Source organism: Labrus bergylta, chromosome 8, assembly GCF_963930695.1.
Source record: "Labrus bergylta chromosome 8, fLabBer1.1, whole genome shotgun sequence".
Lineage (NCBI taxonomy): Eukaryota > Metazoa > Chordata > Actinopteri > Labriformes > Labridae > Labrus > Labrus bergylta.
The window spans coordinates 8338222-8361187 of record NC_089202.1 but is presented as its reverse complement, the minus strand read 5'-3'; the positions used below and the strand labels follow the sequence as shown (position 1 = coordinate 8361187).

The window sequence follows — 22966 nt, the reverse complement described above, 5'->3', positions numbered from 1 at the left end:
TATACTGAATCTGATTTTCTAACTCTAAGAGGGGCGAACAACTATGATTACCTCCACCCTGCTAATGGTGCTGTTGTTGGCTCGGGGCAGCGTACATTTAGCAGCCAACTCGGTCTTTACCGTACGGCCAACTCTCTCACGTTACAGCCAGTGCTCTGCTCTTCGTAGCCTCCGATGCCAGAGGGTTATGGGGCACAGAGAGGGAAGCAAACTGCTAAACAGCAGGCAGTATACAAATGAGAGAAAAAGGTTTTAGCAAGCAGTGTGACAAATGAACCAGCTGAGCTCTGCTGACACTGTGGGGGGGTCGCGAAGGCAAGAAGCAGAAAGAGATTAGTTCAAAAAGACCAAAAAAATAACTACTTTGTAAGAGTTTTAAGAACAGATTGGAAGTCCTGCAGATGGACCTTATGCTTTAGAAACAAACTATTGTTGGTATAATGCAGTAGTTTTGCTCAAGGTGGATTTTGAACTACAAATAAAGGTGACTGTATGTTTTTGTTTGAGTGTAGAGTCTTTATTCCAGCTTTCAATGCATTTAGACTTGGGCTAATAATCCCGCAAGATAAGTAATGCTTCTAACACAAAGACATAGATGCAGCAAATTAGCAGAGTAAAAAATTAAAAACATGTGCTCACACTCTTTGATGCAGCAGAGAGTTTGATTAATAACAGTCCTCATACAATACTACTGTATGAGTACTACTGACAATATAGCTCACAGATATTGATCTTGATGGTCCAGGGTCCTTAACACACTCTTTAGAGAATGTAGCCAAGGATTCCAGCAGAGAAAATAAGTAAATGTTAATTTCTACAATCTATCTTTATCTGTTGAGCACACAGAACATTAGTTAACATAGATCCTGACTGATTCCTGTCTCTGTGGCCGGAGATTTTAATCCATTTTAGACTTAAAGTCGCTTACAAAAAACACCCTCTTAAACCTCAGTAATGTTTGAAAACAAGCTCCCAAAACCTGAGGGTTTTCCATAAAACTGCACTGAATTTAAACTTTTAATAAAATCTAAAGTACTGAGCTTTTTATCAGATAGAGACATACAATTAAAAACACTTGCTTTAAATTCAAAGCATTGCCTTAGCACTAAGGTTCATATTCTTTCTTAGAATCATGTAAACAAAGACAACAAGGAGACACAAATATTGCATCAGGTCTAGCAGGTAGAAGCACGCCAGGGTCTCATCAGGTCTTAAAGGTATATACATGCGTCAGGTCTAAATGGGTTAAAAATTAACGAGGTAACGCTTTTGGACCTCACACGAAAATGATGAGTGTATTTTTTATCGTTTCTGATGACGAGGGAATAAGTCAGTGAAATATAACTTCATTTCACCACTAAGTTAATGGATGTCTTCTCAGGAGTACTGAAAGACCCTACAGGGGTTTGTACTGTTTAATTTCTGAATTCTACAAAAAATTAATATATAATTTAAAAAAAACAAATATATATTGTGAAGAACGTTTTCATTTCCGTATATTTATCTTGTTTTTAGTTTCTTTGTTACTTTTATTTTTTTATCTTGTTATTTTTATAGTTTTCAGTCTGGGTACTTTTGGCTGGATCCCAATCATCTGCTTCTCCATTTCCCATGAGCATGCATTTTTTCTGACATAGAGGATAGATTGCAAAGCAAGTGACCGGAAATGAAAAGCTTAAAGCACATTTATATTTCTGTTGGTTAACTTATGATGGTATACCTACGGACCATACAGCAATTCTCTCCACACAGACATTACGCTTAGACACGAGAAACACTAGCAGCCATAAATATGAGTAGTAGCACTCCAAAGAGACTCTCTTCAGAATAACTCAGACCTACATGGATAAGACTGCGCTTTAAATCTGAAATCTTTCCTTATTTTATGATGCATTCGGGGAAAGGGATGTACATTAAAAGTTGTTGATAACTTTTTCATCCTTTAGTGATTCCTTTGAGATTGATCATATTCTCCCTGATATAGATGTGGGTGGGGTCACATGACTGACCTGGGTGCCATCTGGTCCAATCAGATCCAGCGATCCCATGGTGCTGTAGAGGAAACGTGTGATCTTCATGAAGTTGTCGTCTCCGATGGACCAGGAGCCGTCAACCAGGAACGCCAGGTCAGCCTTGGCCTCCTTACAAACTAGGGCAACAGACGAGAGAGATTTATTGATTTAGTCAGCACATCGTTTGTCTCTGCATTTATAAAAAGTGATTGCATACAGAATGAAGGTCAGTGAAGGACAGAGCATAACTTGAATGTTAACAGGCTGCCTAATATATGCAGACTCTGAGTAAATATGCATAGTACGAGGCACTGCAAATGTACATCTGCTGTGAAAGGGCAAATATGCAAAGGCTGGCTCCTCTGATTAGTTTTACACTGTAGAGGTAATAAGATTAAAAGCTACGGTGCACTCTCTAACTTTCCCAACTGGTTTTATCAAAAAAAGAAGAGGTATATCCACAGACTTTTTTGTATTTTTTGCTCATTTTACAAGCTACTCATTCACATCCCTGGTCCAACAGTGACTTTTCCTCCCTCTCAGGTTTCTAAATGGCTCCCATTGGCCTTATCTTCACTGCCATAAAGTTGTTTTGCGGTTTTAACACATTTCAAGTTTTTCATAAAAAAACACACACAGGAAAGAACCATAAGAGAATCTACCCTGCAAACAAGGTAAAAGGATTGGGCTTTTAAGATCAAGAAGAAAAAGAGGAAAATGTGATCAAATAAAATAAAAACTGAAATAATATAAAAAAAAACAATTCGACTGTGCTGTTGTTTTTGCTGGTATCAAATGCTATTATCTCAGATTTTTACAAAACTTCATAAGTGGAGCACTCCTGCTTGTTACAAATGTCAAGTTAAAGTTCAGCTGGAAAATGTTTCGATTATAGGGTTTTATGCTGCTGATTGTGATAAAAGCTGTGATGACATTACTGAGAGCTTTTCTTTCTCTCTGTCTGTGTTATTATCTTGAACACTCTCACCACTTATCATCATCATTTGCCACTTTTTCTTTTACACTGCAGCTGTTTCTCTGCTTGTGTATTATTTCCACCATGCCCATCACTGTTTCACTCATCTTGCTGTTTGTATTAAATACCCATGAGCACCTGTATTTTCTCTTTTGAGTGTCTTTGTGATTTTGTCCTGTATAAAGGTTGCCTGTCATTGTAGACGGAGGAACCGGTGTGACAAAGGTCACAAACTCAGAAAGAAATGCTTAGAGACGGGCTCAGCGGGTGTGTCGGTTCAGGTCTGTGGTGTTTGTGGTGCTCTTTCACCTGAGCCCACCAGACAGGAACAGAGGATCGACTGGACTGGAGGTGCTGGGTCAGACGGCAAACTTGAACCTCTTCGTTACTAATCTGCCTTAATTAGTGCATCATTTGCTACTGTGGTTTAAACTAGTTTATTCATTCTTATAGTGAAGGGTTATTGTTTAGCATTTAGTTGTTATTATCAAAGTTTAGAATTGTACTCTATATAATATTTTCACACTTGTTAAGAAAGTTGTTTCTGTGTAGAATTGCACACATACTGTAAGCTCAGAGTAATACCAAGAACACCACGACTGTTCAGATTGACTTTAAAGTTTAATGCTAAAAAACATTGGAATGAGCACATATTGGAGTTAGCCAGTGTGCTGTGCTTGTGAGTAGTTGCATTAAGTGCTCTGGTGTTGGGTGTATTTGAGACACAAACTGAGCTGGGTGGGAGCGACCAGCTTAGCTCTGCTGAGCTCGAGCTAATGAACTGAATACATTTTTTTTGGCATATCTGAAGCAGTAGCATTGTATTGTTCACATCGTGTAACAATGCAAATGTCAAATCCCTTCACAGTTGTGCAAGGAGAAGGGTGATATGAACAAAGCAAATCCACTAAAAGAAGGCCGTAACATTACTTTCCAAGTCCTGCTTCAAAATGCCACGCTACTCCAGCATCATCACATTGTATGATCATTAATATGTTATGAAAACAAAAACTGCTGCCAAACATAACACTCAGATGTGAATTGGACATGTGGATTGAAGGTGTTATTATCACCTCATAAAACACTCAATGATTTCAGTTTGTGACACATTTAATAAAGAAAGAAACGGTTTGACTGCATATAAAATAAACATTTATAATAACTTATAAACTATGTTGTCAGGTCACTGCACACACTATAAAAAGTAATTCAAGCACTGTGAAAATTACGTCTGTGTGTGCTTGTTCGTGTCAGGTTTTTTGCTCACCTTCTTTAGCAGGCGGGAGGGTGGGAGGCGGCTCTGTGGTGGGGGGCTCAGTCGGAGCTTGAGTGGGCTCTGGCACTGGACAGATACACACGGACACACACACAGAGGGAAATAGGACAAGGTCATCGATCATGATGGCAGTGACAAGTGGTGCCATCATCTGGCTTATCTGCCGACCACACACACACTCACACGCACGCACGCATGCACACATGCACACGCACACACACACACACACACACACACACACACACCAAGGGACAGCAGAAGCCTTTTTCTATTAACTTGAAAGTTTTCTAATCCTCTTTCTTCCTTCAGCAGCTGAGTTGTGGATCTTTATGGAGAAATTACTTCTAGTACAATCTTGACGTACAACCTACGTGTGCAATAGAAATCCAGCTGTTGTGTTTACTTCAGTTTATCTTTCTCTCCTCCTGTGAGTTACAGAAATCAGACTTTATCTTCTCACGTTTTGCCCATGTATAACCCCTTTTCTTCTTTCCATAGGATGGGGACAGCAGGAGTTCTATTTTCATCTATCTTATGTATGTCTGACCAGGAGTTGTTTTTTCAGAGTCAAAACAGCCCCAGGTTAAGGTACGTCTCAGTGCCAAGCCAATTACTTTGCAGAAAGAAGTGTGTTCTGTCAGACCAGAGTACAGCAAGAAAAACATCTCTGAAACATCGGCCTTCAGAAGAGGACTTGCTGTTTGAGAATCACAGTTTGGAGGCACGATAAGGTGACTGCCACCGCTAAACAAAAACACTGTAAAGTTTCTGAGGATTCCTATTGGATGATGTCTGTTTGTCTCCCATCAAATTTAAGTTCTGTATTACTTTATAGTGTCTGTTGTTTCCTGGAATTGTTGACTTTCTTCACAAGGCTTCTGAACAGTAAGAAACACACTGATCACAGTAAACTGCTTCTCTGATGTACAATTAGGAGGTACTCTCACTCTTTACATCTTAGTACTTCTATTGTATGCTTCTTACTTCAAAAAAACTTTTGGAGTGTAAATAAAAATAATGTACAACTACTATACTAGCAAAAATTACTATGGCACATAATCATGAAAATGTGATGATTATATAAATAAAATGGACTAATTTAGCATAAATGGCCTGACAGTATATTCAGTAGTAGTTTCACTTAGCACTCATCCAATCAACTACATGTGGAATAAGTTCTTATGTTGATTCAGACATAATTATAAATTATAATTATAAAAAACTGAAGAAAAAAAATTAAGAACTTTTAAAGAGAGAAGATTTTGCATGTGTTTGTTGATGCATGTTTCATTTGTCTATGCATGTGTTGCACAGCTGTCCACCCAACATCTTTTTTGTCACTCAGGAAATGTGCTTGTTTCTTTGTCTGTCCAAGACCATAACTATCCACATTTCCTTAACCCTGGTTTGAAGCTGAGCCTGCTTGTCCTTGGAGCTGTGCAATACTCCTCAGCTCCTCAGCTGACCAAAGAACTGCAACTGCAGCCTCTTTCATCTCAGTGAGAGAAAACAAGACTGAGAGAGAGAGAGAGAGAGAGAGAGAGAGAGAGAGAGAGAGAGAGCAACCCCAGTTTTTTAAGCTGGAGGTTGAGCATTTGCCTCACCAATCCTCTTTTCAGTGAGACTCAACTATCTTAAAAGCAAGGATGGAAAATAAAGATATCTTGGGAGAATGCTGGAAAACAAAATTGCAAAAACAATTTTTAATTAGAAAAAAATTTGTAACATACACGTCATGTCTGTGACTGACACAGGAGGTCCCTCCATTTCCTGTAGCTGGGTGTGAACGCTGATCTGGTATTGGCTGCTGGGCGTGAGGTCGAAGAAGCACTGCCGGGAAGCACCACCTCCTAGCCTCAGCTCTTGCTTCTGACCATCTGCACAGAAACATCAAAACACAACTATGGCTTACAATGATGAAGTTTAAAAGTGTAAAAGGAATCCATTAAACTCCATCTCCTCTAAAACAGAAGTTATCCTCTTTGTCAGCCATGTTTTGCATCCTAGTTTAGCCTTGGAGTTGCTGAGTATGATATGATTGCTTTCTTTCAGAGTCAGATACTTAAAGTCAGTTTAATTGGAGAAGACAGACAGTTAAAAAGCTCAGCTTAAGGCTAAATGAAAAGTTAATGTGCTGCTCATTAAATCATTTAATCAGCTGAACAGACATTTTGAGGTCATCTTGAAAACTTGATTGTGCATTCAGTGATGATGATTGTTATCTAACAAAAACAAAAAAAAGTTGAAAATCCACAGTGAATATTCAAACTTGATCTCTTACATTTTGCATTTACATGACATAAACAAAACATATAGAGCAGGTGACAAACTACTTGAAGTGTATATTCCCTCATTTACTGCAGTAATACAGAACTTAGTCTGACATTTCAGTTAAAATGACTGATGGAAAACATCATTATATCACTAAAGAATCATGGTATAAATATATCTCATTACAAAATAAAAATATGCACAGTTTTGTTTTCCCTTCAGAAAGCTTCAGACTGACAGCATTGCCAAAAAAAAATTAATGACAATCTTTGTTGGCAGCCAAAAAGGGAAAAGTGCGAAGTGCAAATACACATGCACTAATAGCTGCCATTTGTCAATTCCATTAGTCTTATTCTATTTCCTAATGTGTCTGTAATCTTTGAGAGTGACAAATTAGCTTGTCCTCCACACAGGAAACAGCCATAGATAATAAAGTTTAGGGAAACAGCTGTCAGTGAGAGGCTGCACTCATCCATTTGAGAAGGTGTTTAAGCAGCTGGTTGGCTCTGTGTGGATTAAACCAAATCTCTAAACTCGAGCAGGAATACCCAGTCGCAGCTCAGACAGGAGGGAGGAAGAGATTGAAATAAATTAAACTAATGTGAGGGGAGGAATATGGAAGAGAGAATTTCAGTACCTTCTCTTTTTCTTTTTTTTTTCTAAAATAAAAAGTGCAGTACTGGGAAACAAAAATTCTGTGCAGGTTTTCTATCACGTAGTAGTTTTATTATTTTATCTTATCACTAAGTTAACCAGCCAACACCTTTTTTTCTTTGCACTAACCTCAAACAATTCACTGGAACCGTTGAGCATTTTTTTTTTCTTACTTAAGGTAAGGGTCTTTCTAACAGAGGACAGCCTGCCATTAGTTAGTTTGAATGCAGCCTGGTGGAGCAGTAACATAATTAAGGTTCTTAGTCACATCTTCTTTGGCAACACAAAAGTTCCACTGAAATAAATGTGAATAGGACATTTGTTTTCGAAGGTATATATGTTGGACAATTTGATTATCAGGTGAAAGGAGAGGGCTTACATTTTGTAATGCCGTGTATATACCCAGACATCTTTCTGACATTATCAACGCAAAGTTATTTTTGAAAAGCCATCACCGCTGCATGTGTTCTGCTTTCTCCCTGACGTTTGAACATACGCTGATATTTAAAAAAATAGGTTTTCTAGTAGACATATGAAGAGTGAAAAGAATGAGCAGATATCCAAAGTCAACAAGTTCATATGTAAACTGAAAACCTTGAATTGTTAAAGACAAACAAGAAGAAAAATGACATTTGATGTAGGTAGCTGCATACTACAAAGAACCATGGGAAAGAAAAAATCTTTATATCTACAAAAAGAAAACATGAAAAATGTTGTCACACATTTAATTGTTCTTTCTTTAGATGTTCTATTTATTATTTATTATATCAGACATTTGATTCAATGGAAAATTAAAGTGTAAATATATATCATAAGCTAGGTATAAAAATATCTTCCTCTCTCGATTTATTTATTTCTTGTAGATATAAAGATTTCGTTCAACTATTTTCTTCTTTTTAACCTTTTTTAAAAGCTTTTAGAGGTCATACTTTTTTTTTGTCACACATTGAGACGATCAAGTCTCAAATAAGATTCACTGTAGAATGATCGGATGCATATTATATCTCCTCTCCTTTTTGCTAACAGAGAGATTTATGAATATCCTCTTTATACAGTGTACACCAGTGCCGTGTGAAAAGGACAGCATACTATTTATTTCCTCCAAGGCTCATATCAATGCTAATCCAGAAGACTGGAAAGGTATATGTAAGCAGCACACATGTGACAAACTGAGAAGAGTCCCGAGCTGACTCGTCTCTATCTTGATAATAAACAGTGGAGACTCTTTCATGAGGACAGGCTGTAAATCTTTAAGGACACATGTGCAGACTTTGGAGTTCAAAACAGCCACCTCACCAAATATCATCACTTGAGTAAAACTTCTGATTTATGTGACTGGATTGTATTCCAGTCACTTATCTGGAAGGAATCATGTTTCTCGTGAAACATGTTGAGATGTTTAAAGGTGCTCACTGAAATGTTGGTGAGAACAGCTGTCGACTGGGTTTGTGTATCAGCTCCGGAGCTCCTGCTTGTTTCAGAAAACTAAACATCACCAGACGCAAATCTGGAGATATTTAGTTTTGTAAAGCTGCAGTTAAGAGGTGCGATTCAAACCACATTTCAGCAAAGCAATAAAGTTGCCCCTAATTCATATCAGAAAAATGAAGTCAATCAAGACCCTGCTTAGAGTGAGTCGCCTGTCTGGTGTCAAAGAACAGAACTAATGGAGTCACTTAATCATGACATAAACCTTTTGTGAGTGACAGATAAGGACAGACACACAGACAATCTCATGACACTTAATACTGTGAAGCAGTACATGTACTTACTGAGTGTAGACTGTATGGAGACTCTGTATGATGTGGCATGTAGAAGAGGCTGCCATTGGGCACACATGCTGTCGGGGCGTATTTGGTAGGTTGACAGGCCGGAGATGCCAAGAAACACTGGAATTCCACAGTAAGACAGAGTGAATTAGCATTTATCTTGTAGTTCACTTTAATGAAGGAATTGATATTTGATAAGCAATCACACACAAACAAAACTAGAAGCTACACTTCTTAATATTTATCGGAAGCACTAACACACAAATCAACAGCCACTTCTGGAATATTATACAGTAATTTAAACCGAATAAAAACATGAAGCAGAGCAACAAAGTTGAAGTCAATAAAGTGTCAGCATTTAGCAGTCTAGCTACGCTTCTTACAGCTACAAAGTAAGCAGTGTACCACACATGCAAAGTGCTCAAGAGGAAACAAAGCCATAGGGTTCGGTAAATGTTAAAACAAGTCATAAAGTTGTGGATTTAGTCAGGCTTGTTTGTTTTTATTGTCTTTGTTGTGGAGAAACAATGAGGTATGATGCAGCAAAATGCAAAACAGCAATGAGCAATTTAAATATGTGAAGCTTGTTTGGTAGTGAGATTTCAGTAAACTTATGGGCAAGCAGACCTCCCAGGAGCCAGTCTCTCTTCGTTTGTCTTCACTCCCCTTCTCTCTCTCTCTCTCTCTCTCTCTCTCTCTATCTCTCTCTCTCTCTCCCTTGTTAACAGAATGTGCTGATGGTATAAAATAAACTTGGCTCTTTCACCGGGAAATAGATATTTTATTCTGGGACCATATGGCAGGTGCCTTGTTTTAAATACTAGTGAATAATGGATACAACAACTCATCCTTCCACTTTTTAATATGCAAAGATATATATATTCACTCTCTCACACACAAGCATACAAAAAGCACAGTAGCATGCACAGACCCACAAGTCAACACATGAATGTGAACAGAGGTACTCATGTATATGTGTAGGTGGTTGTTTGCATACAGATAGAAACGTTGCGTGGCTGGCAGAGCATGGACAGGGTCATGAACAATATGAAGATATGCATTTCAGCTCAATTGCTGGGAGTGTAAAGGTCGGCTATCTAAACTGGCATAATGTTAACACTATCATTTGCTGCACAATATGTACTGGTGACTTAAACTGGTCAACAGTGTTTGTATTGGGCCATATTTTTGTTTTACTCTAAACACAAAGTTTTGACTTTGTTTCCCAGTTTGAGGGACATATGAATCTAAACTGTCATCTAAAGAAATCAGTACAAGTTGAATAACACATCAGATGCATTTTGGTGAGGCGGGGTGATCGATTAGGTATAAATGGAAGCATGCAAAGCCATGTGTAAAAAAATAAGGAGAAGAAAAGCACAAGGACAAACCTATTTAAAGAATGAGAGAGCGGGGCTGTCAAGGATATATCACAAAATGAATAAGTTACGGATATTTACATGTTTTTGATTTTAAGTTCACTACTGACTCAATGGTTGACAATATGGAGAAGCTGAAGTCGGTCAAGATGACTGAGAGAGAGACTAGAGGCACGACTCGAGGTTTGACAGGCACCGAAAGTTATCTCTAAATAATTTCTTCTTATACATCTCCCCCAGGTAACCCTCTCACGATCAAACGTCCCTCCCTTTTTTTTGAAATAAAAACACATTATTCCAATTTTACAACATTGCGTTAAATCAATAGAATTTCTTGGGACCACATTGATTGAGCTTCCTTCAGGGCTTTGGGGAAATACTCATTCTTGCCTTGCAGCTGTTCTTCCAGCACCTCAATACAAACTACATAAAACTTCATTTGGAGGAAACAGCTTCATTTCACTCGATGGTCCTCAAGGTACCAATAATTTTTTCTTAAGCTATATGTTAGTACACCTAATTTATTGGTGTACACATGCCAGGTGGCTCCCATGGTAAAGCTGTGCATCCTGGGAAATATGTTGCTGTATCTCCCTTATTAGAATGACAAATGACTGAACACATCCCGTTAATAAATCAGAGTTCCTCCACTTTAGAGTGCCTATATGGACAATGAGTTCAGACATACTCTGTGTATTAGCCGACAACCTGATACATTTGAAATTTATCCGTGCAGTGGGATTGGCCTGGGTCTGATGGGGAATATGTGCTGAATATTTAGTGATGAGTCATTTATAAATCTCCACGCAAACAAACACACATACATAAATTGTGACTTATAATGAGCAAATATATGGCTGGCAAGTGTGGGAGGAAACTATCTGACACAAAGACTTTATTTATGTAGAGTATGTGCTAAAATGGGACTAACAAAAACCAAAGACAAACTTTTGATGAGATGGACATAGAGGCATGAACTTCAAGTGCCACACCAGGGACAGAGTGATGTGTTTAAATACAAACAGGCTGATAAATCTACTTGCTAATGCCTCATAATTCATCTCTCTTTTCTTGTGAAAGCATCTTTCATTATAAGAGCTTTATAGAGACAAGAAGGCGTGAGGGATTTGTCATTCATCCAGCAGAGGGATGATTCAAGAACAGATGAAAGCACATCACTGCATCACAAACTGATCATTAATCCGTGTAAAAACAGGAATCCACTTTGATGTTTTTTATGTATAAATATCAATGAATCACTCAACATTTAGTCTATACATTCTAATATAGGTTAATGCAAATATCTTTTCCGACAATTTAAAGGCAAAATTCTCTTATTGCTGTATCTTCAAATGAGAAAAATCACGATCCATTAACATTAGAGTAATGTTTGTTTCCATCCCCTTTGATTCTCTGCCTTTCAGTGACTCCCTTCTGTCCAATCACAGAGTAATCCCAAAAGACAACAGTAGATTTTTAAGTACGCAATGAAACAGCAGTTTTAAAAAAAAAAAAGCCAAACAAATGGGGGAATGAAATAAATCAAAAAGGACAACAGAGATTTCTGACAAAAGATAGTGACAGAGCAATATTCTGAGAGGTAAAGCGCAAACTGAAGCACATGTAAATCTTTACTGCATAAACCTCTCTTTCTTTCCTCCTCACTTTCTAGTCGTCGGTTTCTTTGCTTTAGATTAGAGGGATGTTAAAGTCTGCATTAGGTCGTGCTGCATCTACTGATATTAAATCCCTACACACAAAGAAATAGTTTTCACGTCCTTGCTTACTCTTCAGTTTATCTGTCTGTTTGCTAAAGTATCAGTAAACATAAGTGTGGAGTCAGCGGACAGCTGGAAAACATGCATATTGCAACTCTCGTATTTAAATCAAATTAGTTTTTTTTTCTCTGCTGCTGCCTTTTTCTGTCCTCTTTACAGTCACACTGTCCTTTGTGATGAATTTAGACTGATACCTTAAGCTGACGCTGAATTCCCCATTAGGTCTTATTTGTAATAATTATTATTTTTTATTATCATGAAGGAAAGATCAATCAGAATTCTGTATGTTCATAAGCTTCACTTTTACAGCACAGCAAACTAACAGTTAGACCGACTTGTATTCAAAGGAAGATTTTCTCAGTTTTCATGAAATACCAACGATCACAAAAAGGTTTTACTGGACTTTGCAGGTATGATGAAGATACTTACATGTCTTGGCGTTCACTAGCAGTGGTTCGCTTTGTCCCGTGGGGTAGGAAGCGGTCACTTGGACACTGTACTCCGTCCCACTCAGAAGATTCGGGAGCTGAATGGAGTTCACATTCTCAGCTACTGTTGTCTCCAGAACTGGTCCTGGCACTGAGAAAGGCACACAGATGTAACCATTAGCCAAGGCGGAAGAGAATGTGACATGACGTGAAGCCCTATACGTTGTGATTCTGCAACAACACCGTAATGAAGCTGTGCCTTCATTACGCCTTTGTACTTTTTTATTGAATCCACAACAGTGTCATATTCGTGTCTCAGTGCGATTTCACAAATATCTCATAGCAGGAGATTCACATACACACACACACTCAGACTTGTACATGTTGTGTTCCATTCTGAGGTCTCTGCAGTTTGACACCGACACCACCTCTGTGACATTTACATTGAAGGGCGAGACATCACAGGGGCGTTTAACAGGCAATATAAAAGAGGCAACAAACCAGACCCAGTGGTTGTAAGATTGTAAAAAGAATGCATGTTCACTCAAATTCAAATATTTTAGCTGACTTTCTTCAGATTATGATCATATACTTTCCTTAGTAAACCAATAACACAGAGACTTAACTTTGCATTGAAAAATGTACACTTTTTTGGGTTCTTCATCATAAGAGCTGAAGGTTCAGAGTATTTGCCTAAAACATGCATGTACAGTTTAGACATCCAACAATGAAAACATATTTTCAACCACACAATGCCTTGAAGAAGACCCTATATACTTCTTATTCTGGACACTTTAAACAGATGTAAAAATAATTTTAGCCAACTCATGGAGCTTACTTTAAAGCACTGGCTTTCTAAGCTGGCTAGCTCAAGTGATCAAATCTGAAAGTGAGTTGTCAGCATAATCAACTGTCACCGAGCTGCTTTTGTCTGAGAGGGGAAAAAACACTGTGCACCTTTGTTAATAGAGATAGGGCCGTAGAAAAGGGGGAAAGTGGAACAGTCCCTGCCACAAAGTCTTTCTTCAACAAACACATTGGCATCTTAAATAGGGAGTGACTGTATGTCTGCAACCAATCACACTCTCCAAGAAAATAACAAGAAAGAATAGCAACAACTGCTACATGACAGACTCAAACCTTCAATATATACAAGCTGCTATCTACTTCTGTCTCGGTCTCAGGGAGACATTGTTAAAAAAGTGACAGACAACTTTGAGTGATGAATCTGTCAACATTATCACTGTGAGCTGCTTGACACTCTGCTAATATACATGTACACAGACCTGCAACATGTGCACTCATACACATCCATGTGGCAGCTTTTCCACTCCTGCTGTAAACAAGAGCTAGCTGTTCAAACAAAGATGTCCATGAGTTCAGACAAACATATACACATAAACACAAGCTCACACAGCTCCATTAAAGTGCAACAAAAATCGAAAAATCACAAACTAAATGAAGGCGTCTTTTTCCGGAAAATATGTCTACAAATTGCTTCATAAAATAATAAGTACCCCGCTAACATAAAATGTACAGAGAGAAGGTGAAAAAAACAAAACAATTCCATCACAAGGAGAAGAATACAATAAAGACAAATAAAGGAGGAGTAGGACTATCTTTACAACATGCCGCCCATTGGACCACAGTTTAATCAGAAACAGACTGTATTTCTTTTGTGAATGTTTCTGTATTTTTGTTCAAGAAGTGGGTTTAAATAAAGAGAACTGCTGTGTGTGTGTGTGTGTGTGTGTGTGTGTGTGTGTGTGTGTGTGTGTGAGTGTGTGTGTGTGTGTGTGTGTGTGTGTGTGGGTGTGTGTTTTGTGTGTGTCTGTGTGAAGGCATTTGCACACACAGGCACTAATCTTCCATGCATGTTCTCTATCGAGGTTCTCACACAGAAAACAGCATCCTGACCGAATGTATTTCTCTTCATCTTAATTCTTAAAATCAGAGGAATGGAGGCCGTCTGCCTGAGGCTCTATCCACAGAGACGTGGTAATTCTGTTTAAATGAGTTAAAACAGACATGGAAACTATAAAGAGCCTCTTATTGGAAGCACGAAACAATTAGCACCACAGAAGAAAACAGAACAGTGAAAATGGGCTTTTGATGGTGCTTCAAGACTCTAAATAAATGAAGAAAGGGTAATGTCTTGTTTTTAGCTCTCGATCACTGGCTTTTCCCTTAAAACCTCAAGCTTTTCGTAAGAAGCTTTAATTAACATCTAGAGAGCCGCTTTGTTTTTAATCACAATGCCCTCATCCCAGGTTTGTGTCTAGTGGGTCCTCCCATTAAAAGCGGATTAGTATGTTTGGACGAGACTCTGTCCCACCCGGACGAAAAAGTACACACTAAAACTCCTACGATGACAACCAGCAGTCTAATCGGGCTTAAGCGTGTGTGAGTGTGTAATGAAGGTGTGTGTGGGAGGGAACACACACAAGAAAAGAAATGCCTGTCTGTCTGGTTTTTGTGTTTCTTCTTTTTTTTTTTAAACCATTAACCATTATTAAAACCAAGAAAAAAAAAAAGATTGAGGAAAATGTAAGTCATCCTGAAGAGACTTTATTTGGATTACTGCTTGTTTAGACAAATAATGTTAGGATAAGCATCAGTGCATGCCCATGTGTCGGTTATTTGTACGTGTACGTACCATAGACGGGCTGGTAGACAATCCTGTAACCCGCTGTAGGAGACAGAGCTGGATCCCAGGTGACTCTGAAGCGGTTGTACCATTCCTCTGACACACGAAGGTTTCCAGGTGACAAGAGGGGCACTGTGAAAAAAAATACACAAAATCAGAAAACAGAAGGGGCGTCCCTGAACATCACTTCAAATAAGCCTGTGTTGAGATCCAGTTTTAGTCTTTGGTAGACTGTCGGCTGTCGGCTGTAAGAAGAAATAGAAATAGAAATAGGTGCAGATACGCGTTAACAGGAGGATGAGTGGGATCTTTGATGACAGATAAGTTTCTGTTTTTTGTTTTCTTTCTGTACTACAGACATATTTGAAGCTTGTACAAAAAACATTTGAAGTTCTGCTACACAGCTTGTTCACAACAATAAACACACTAGGCATGGCACTCTGTATAAAGTTGTTGATAAACAGTTTGATAATATCCCTCGATGATATAAATTACAGTGTTACATAAATGATAGTAGCAATTTGAGTTATCACATGGCTATAATTTCCAATAAACCCCTGGTAAAATGGAAAATCATGTCCTATTGTATATCATGCCTTGAGTTATCACTGTGCTGCTTTCGAAGCTGAGAAGAGGTTTTTTTATTTGCAATATGGCGAGCTATAGCCCCCTTATCTAAGAAGATTACACATATTGTCTGACATTATGATTCTCTGGAGAACGAGTCCCTGCTGCTCATAAGAGGTAATCATGAAAATGGCTGAGAAATTCAATTAAATCCCAACAAAATAATTCAATCGTCTCATTAATGAAATGCGCTGATCTCATTTTGAACAGTCTTTATTAAGACAATTAAGAACGCATCCATATTGCCACCGCTCTAATTTGCAATTTCCTCCAGGAACAAAAAGGAACATGAAATTAATGCAATGCAAATGAAAGCTCTGCCTGCTGCAATACAATTCACTTTCATTAGCTTACAGATTTGTCAAATGTGCTCTCCCAAAGTGGGAGCTGCATCTTTGTAAAAGGAAAATTGAGTTGACCCCAGTGGTAAATAATTTAATAGCATGCGTGTATGTGTGTGTGTGTATACGTGTATGTGTGTGTGTTTGTGTGTGTGTGTGTGTGTGGGTGTTCTAATGCTTACTTGTGGATCCAAGGGCAGAGACACTGACGCCGTCTTGTCCGTCATAATACACCGGTGTGACCGTGACCTTGTACTGTGTGTCTGAAAGTAAAGACTGAAGCAATGCTGTCCTCTGACCTCCAGGAATATTCATCTGAAAACACACACACACACACGCACACACACACACACACACACAAAGCAAGAGAGAGATAAACAAAAAAGCACATTTAAAAAAAAAATACAGAGAGTAAAAATAATTGATGAAATCTGAACACATATACAGTATTTATAAGTGTAAATAAAACATGCATTTGTATGCCCCTTTCCTTTGCGAGTAAAGGTTGAATACAATCATACACACACACAGACAAACACACAGACAAACACACACACCCTCTGGAATGCACAAACCATATAGCAGGTTACATGCACATAAAATTGTCGCTTTCTTTTTGGGGGTTTTAGTCATGGTTTTAGTGACATTAAGAGGCAAAGATTAAGGCCAGGCTTAATTTGGTGAAACAGAAAGTGTTTGCACAACAAATACCTGAAGGGATGTGAACCACAACTGCTCAAGAATTCTGCTCACTTTCAGTTTAGTCAATAAAGTCGGTTGAGGCCAACAGAGAGGGAGGAAGAGCTGAGAAAAACCTATTACTGCTATGGTTTGATTTAGCAGTATAGAAGTTTGTTCTTTTCTGCATTGAGCTTTAACTTCTGAATAAATGAATTTGTACACAGAAGAACCTGTGTATAAAATAAGGTGATCTACTGTATATGTTAAACTTGTTAAACCTGATAGCCATTCAATAATACGAATGACTAATGGAGAATACTTCACACAGATGAAAGATCGAAACAGCAGTTGACAAAACATCTCCACTCCAGCTTCACTGTTTTCTTTTGTTGTCACAGCTCTGTAAAAGATAATGATAATGCTGAGGGCATTTACTGTCCATGTTGTCTTAAAAGGTCAAATATCTACTTCTGAAAAGTTCAAGTTCCAACATCTATAGTTCTGTAACTCTGACACCAATCTCCTGAGGAGGACTTTGATATATGTTTCAAATCTACAGAACAAGCTTTAAGGGTGACTTTCACTGATTGTTATACATAACTATTATTTTCAATTGTAACTCACTTGCTTGGCTAAGACATTTGAGTGACTCTTTTACTCGATAACATGAGCTTTCCAAAAAAGATCAAGTTAACTTTTAAAGATCTTTATTTTTATGTTATGAACTTCTATAAGTCTATTTTTAATTGCACAGTTTAAGTTTGATTCTTTAAATCTTTTATCGGGTTAATATATATGTATGGGGAGGGGGGCGTCGGTTTTGTGGTTTAATTTGTAAGAAATGTTTCATGTCATGTATGTCTTTGTAACCTGCTACTGGATGCTTTGAATTTCCCTCAGGATCAATAAAGTATCTATCTATCTATCTATCTATCTTCATTTGTGAAAAAAAAAGAATATATATTGGTAGGGATTCAAATGTTCATCTGCCTGTTCTTAACTAAGTGTCTGCTTCCAAAACAAGTCTCCAACATAAACAACAGCAGAGATTACATTTTCATTGTTGTGCTCAGAACACCACTCCTCAGCCAAATGTCAGCCTGACTGTGTGTCTGTGTGTGTGTGCGCGTGTGTGTGTGTGTGTGTGTGTCTGTCTGTGTGTGTCTGTCTGTGTGTGTGTCTGTGTGTGTGTGTGTGTGTGTGTCTGTGTGTGTGTGTGTGTGTGTGTGTGTGTGTGCTAAGCGAACGCCAGGTAAATCTGTCAGAGCGAATGAGACAAGAGGAGCTGTCCACTCTGACTGCGGTGCTGAAACTCCTTCAAGTCCAAGGAGAACACACTGATTCATATATTTCTAAATGAATAAACACACAACTACTAATGAAACATACAGATGTAGCCATGCTGTCTATATCTCATATCCATCAACATCAAAACACAACCAAACTTTGTGACCTGGAACAACCCTTATCTATCAGCCGGCAGTTTAAACTGTTCTCCCATTTAGTTTTGCTATTGTTTCTCTTTCCTCCACTCTTTGTTTCTTTTGCTTTTTTTTCCCTCCGCTGCCCTCCATCTCTGCTCCCAGTGAGGTAAATGGCTGCTGAAAAGATAATGGAATGTCTTCTGGCTTGGCCTGGCCTCTCCATCTTCTACGGCTCTGACACCACATTGGGAAATTAAAACAGGAGGGAGGGAGAGAGAGGCAGAGGGGAGGTGGCGAGAGGGATGGCTAGAGGGAAGGAAAACAGAAAAAAAAGAAAGAGGGACAGACGGAGAGGAGTAGAGAGGCCGGGCACATGTATTTTGTCTGTGTGTGTGTGCGTGTATTAGCGATCAGGGTCAGCACATGGCACCGAGCTCAAGGGCTCTTACCACAGATAGAGGAATCAGGAAGGAGAGAGCGAGTGGACCGGTACTGAAAGTGTAATCAGTTTTTTGATAGAAGCAGATGACCCGACACTGACCGCTGCAGTGCCATCCAGTTGGCTGGAGATGTGAAATAACAAGGACCTTCCTACAAACATTCAACGTAATCAATGATCCCAACTCCACAGTCGAGAAGTTTGTGTGTTTGTGTGTTTTTACGTGAGTTTGTTTTAGAGCTACAAAGCCTGAGGTGTGGCAGAATTGTAGAAGGTGTGAAACATAAAAAAGAAAGTATGTAATCTTAAAGGGATACTTCACCCATTGAAACTTCTGTATTCTGTACTGACATTGGGTCATATATGTAGTAGAAATGTGAAATACATTTTGAAGTCGGTGCCTTCTTGGCCGTGAAAAGGCAGAAAGTGTCTTTTCGGCTCATGTGGATGAAAGACGCAGCAGCCAAAACACAAGACCGGCCTGTCTGCAGCAGCCTTCTCGCTGCTATAGTTATATTTTTTCCCCATTATCAACTTTCTCCATAGAGCCTGTTAGCATAGCTTCCAAGCAATATGGCGGACGTTAAGTTTCGATTCTGGGAGTGAATTCCCACCCACTGATCTGTGATTGGTCTGTGATGCAAAAATTGTCATTTTGCGTCACTGGAAGCTCCTTTTCAGACTTAGAAATACAAAGAGTTCCCATCTCCGGGGAAAATGAGGGCGGGATGCACGACCATTCAAAAATACTGCCAGGTTTCTAATGATATAAAACTTAATGCAAATGAGTGAAGTATCCCTTTAAGCGAAATATGTACTTGAACATTTGTGAAATATGCCTTTAAAGAAACAGCAAAATACTCACAGACGTCTCTTTTTCATCACCGCTGAGGCCAACAAAGGACACCCTGTATATCCTCACTTGGGGGTCTTCATGGTCCCATGATGCCTCCAAGCTCTGAGTGGTCTCACCACTCAGCCGAAGGTTTCTCACAGCATGACGTGCCACTGTCACACCACAACACAGACAACAACTAAGTCTACTGCAGGATTTAGGTAACAAAAATTAACACTAAATCTTGACTTAAGCTAAATTCATTTTTTTATCTTTGAAACTTGTTTCGGTAAACTGAGGATTAGAAAATTGTCAGTCAACATGGCAGCATGCTGAAAGAAAATCATAACAGTGTCTGTCAAGGCACCGACGTGCTCTGACAGCTGAGATGTGCTGGCGGATAAAAATAAAATTGCAGGAAACTCTGGCCTCCATACGGCTTTTTTTAAAACTCCAAGGCATACTATTTGGATTATGAAACAAAGCAATTTTTTTGTTTGTTTCTTGTTTCATCAGGCTTGATATTAGCTGCAAACAAAGTAAAGTCCAAGCAGCCCAGAGTTGATATAAGTCTGAATGTGGGAACAATACATAATGCAGCTTTAAACCACCAGCCTCGATTTTTTTAAGAAACAAAAGCAGCTTGCTTTCTTTTAGTTAACCACTCTTGTGTTATCCACAGGAGCTCTTTAAAGTTTTAAACAGAGCAGATGTGCTGGTTTAAAGTTTGTAGGATGGCATGCAGAGCCTTACGTACAGGAGTTATGTTGCTTTTTAAGCTTTCAGAGCTGTGAGTAGGGAAACTGATTTTATTTGATCAGCTTGTCTCTCACACAAAAACACAAGATGACCACCGCGTGGCGTCTGAGATGATAATGTTTGAACAACAGTCTCGAGTTAATGCCACCTTTATTCTCACAAGAGATCTTCGAGAAGTTTTTAATAAAGTGAACTCTGCTTTAGAATTTAATCAGTGTTTCAGTTTCGCATTCATCAGCTGTCGTCAGCTCAGTCAGGGTGGAACATTTCTAAGCACTCAGTAATTCCTGTTTTGCTTCTTGAAACTAAATGAGCGACAAAGACAAAAACTGGTCTCGGCGCTCTATCTGGAACTTTGGTTGCACTCACTCACATTTCAGTTCTATTGGCCTCTCTGGAGTGATGCTTTAGCTTGAGTCATGATTAAAACTTGGCCTGTCTACACAACTGGAGAGTAATTCCAGTATCAAGTACTAAGCATGGCTTGAACTCCTGCTTCCCAATGGACAAACAGAAACCCTCTGAAGATTAAATGTGATCTGTGATGTGATCTCTATCCACTGTCCTATCTCTCCATTAAAGGCACAAAAAGCCCAAAAATAATCTAATCCAAACTGATATGTCCAGTCTTTTTCACTTGTGTTTTTGTCTTAAACAATCATGCTTCACGTTTATAGCAACACTGACCTATATTAAACTATCAACATGTAAAGTATTTAGGGATTCATGCTGTGGACACTTCTTACCTGTGGTTGTGGTAGCAATAGTTGTTGTCTCGGCCACTGGGGAAAGGCAGACAACATTAATATGACACTCATCAACAAATCCCTGTTTCAGTAACTAAGATAATTAGACAGACACAAATTATTGATTGAAAAATAGAATTTGTTCATCTGAGATAAGCTATGATAATCAGAACACTGCAGAGGAGCTCATGCAAGGCATTTCTTTGGTCTCAGAGGTGTGGATGTTACGGTCATAAGAGGATTCTGTTATTGGACTCGTCTGGTATTCAACGAGGAGAAAAACTTCCTTCATATTATCCCAGTTGCTCTTTTGTAAAGCATCTCGAGACAACACTTATAATGAATTGGCGCTTTACAAATAATGATTGATTGGTATTCTCTGCAGACACTGGCATACATCTTAGACCTTAATGCATTATATTCCTTGCCTTCCTTAATCGTATCTCTGGCAAAGTTGTGTGTTGACTAGATAAGTAAAATCACAACCAATGCCCAGGTAAGTGCCAACACAGCTACACATGCTGCCAATCACTGACGTGTCACTTACATGTGGTCTCTATTACAGAGGCGGTGTCACTCTCAGATTCATCGTTGAATACTGCCGTCAACATAACTTCATACTCAGTGAAGGGACTCAGGTCTCTCAGGATGTATCTGTTATCACTTCCACTCAAGATCACCTACACAAGAAACACAATCATGTTACAAGTGACTTTCTACACATGTCCAAATAATCAAATTCCTAAAGAATGTTACCATTTCTATCTGTATTTTCAAATGGCCAAATATGTGCTGCTTTATCAAGTGCAATTAAAAACAATTTAAACTGAACAACATTTTGAGGGAATTTTTTCTGTTTGATAAACGTTCATACTGGAAAGAAAAGGTTCAAAAACTGCTAAAGTTAAGAAGTGCCTCCCATTTTAAATCACAAATTAAAAGCAACAGCTAATCCCACTGTCTTCTGTTTTCTACATGAATTTGTTGTTAACTTTATTTGCAATAAAAACAAAAAATAGATTCTTGAGAAACCCTTAACATGTGAAGAGACTTTGAGCGTTAACCAACAGTCTGACACGATTATTTATAGTGTAAGTGAAACAGCAGACATTTAGGATCAAGGCCATCACTGAGCTTTAGTAGACAGAGCTGTTGAAAAAAACAAAAAAAAAACAAATCACCTCAGTGCTCGTAATTTCAGTCATAAAAACAGCAGGAAACGGCGGTGCATAATTCAAAAAGCTGCAGTCTATGAAAACAAACTTGTGGGGATTCGGTTTTTTAACACTGTGTAAAATAAATCATGAATCATAGAAATGAATATAATCAGAGTGTGCAGCATTTAAATGTGCTATGCAATTTTAAACAGAAAAGGGTTTAAATAAGACCATTGTAAGATCATCATAACATGAGGTATTCAGAAATGAGCAGCCTAAATCAAACAACACAGACAGTTGGATCAACTTCTGCTGCAGGTCTCCAAATGTCCACCGTAATTTGTACAACACAGAAATGGATCGGACCAAAGTACATACAAAGAGGTCATCAAAAGTACAGCTTGCGTCCACAGAGAGCAACAGTGAAGTTGGAATTTACTGTGGATGGCTCAATAACTGTGTTATGTGCAGGAATTGGCTTCATTCAGAGCCCTCTGGGGCACAGTTGCATGCAAATTCCACCAGTGGGGGCGGCCGTTTGTGCTTTCACAGGAGCAAGTGCATCTTTAGTGATTCATTCTCTCTTCGGATTAAATTTTCCTTCATTTAGTGATACATATCTCCTTATTTTATAGCATTTTCCTCTGCGGCATGTTGCCTGGTTAAAAGGTGAAGCCAATCAGACATTCTATTGATGGATAAAGACCCCCCACCTGCTCCAAAAAGGTATAAAGAAGACAGGAAAACAAGTGAATCCAAATAAAACA

The 22966-nt window shown here is 38.6% G+C and overlaps 1 protein-coding gene across 1 annotated transcript in view; it reads right to left on the bottom strand.

The window, feature by feature from the left end:
* The window catches only part of col14a1a (collagen, type XIV, alpha 1a), a 118296-nt gene that overhangs the window by 52026 nt on the left and 43304 nt on the right, over positions 1 to 22966 (bottom strand). Inside the window, exons 17-26 of the mRNA XM_065957744.1 lie at positions 21590 to 21722; positions 21043 to 21078; positions 19568 to 19710; positions 16341 to 16473; positions 15200 to 15322; positions 12545 to 12694; positions 8962 to 9078; positions 5995 to 6141; positions 4256 to 4330; positions 2010 to 2149 (exon numbers count right to left, since the gene is read on the bottom strand). Of these exons, the coding sequence (XP_065813816.1) occupies positions 2010 to 2149; positions 4256 to 4330; positions 5995 to 6141; positions 8962 to 9078; positions 12545 to 12694; positions 15200 to 15322; positions 16341 to 16473; positions 19568 to 19710; positions 21043 to 21078; positions 21590 to 21722 (1197 nt within the window). The remainder of the gene's footprint in view (positions 1 to 2009; positions 2150 to 4255; positions 4331 to 5994; positions 6142 to 8961; positions 9079 to 12544; positions 12695 to 15199; positions 15323 to 16340; positions 16474 to 19567; positions 19711 to 21042; positions 21079 to 21589; positions 21723 to 22966) is intronic.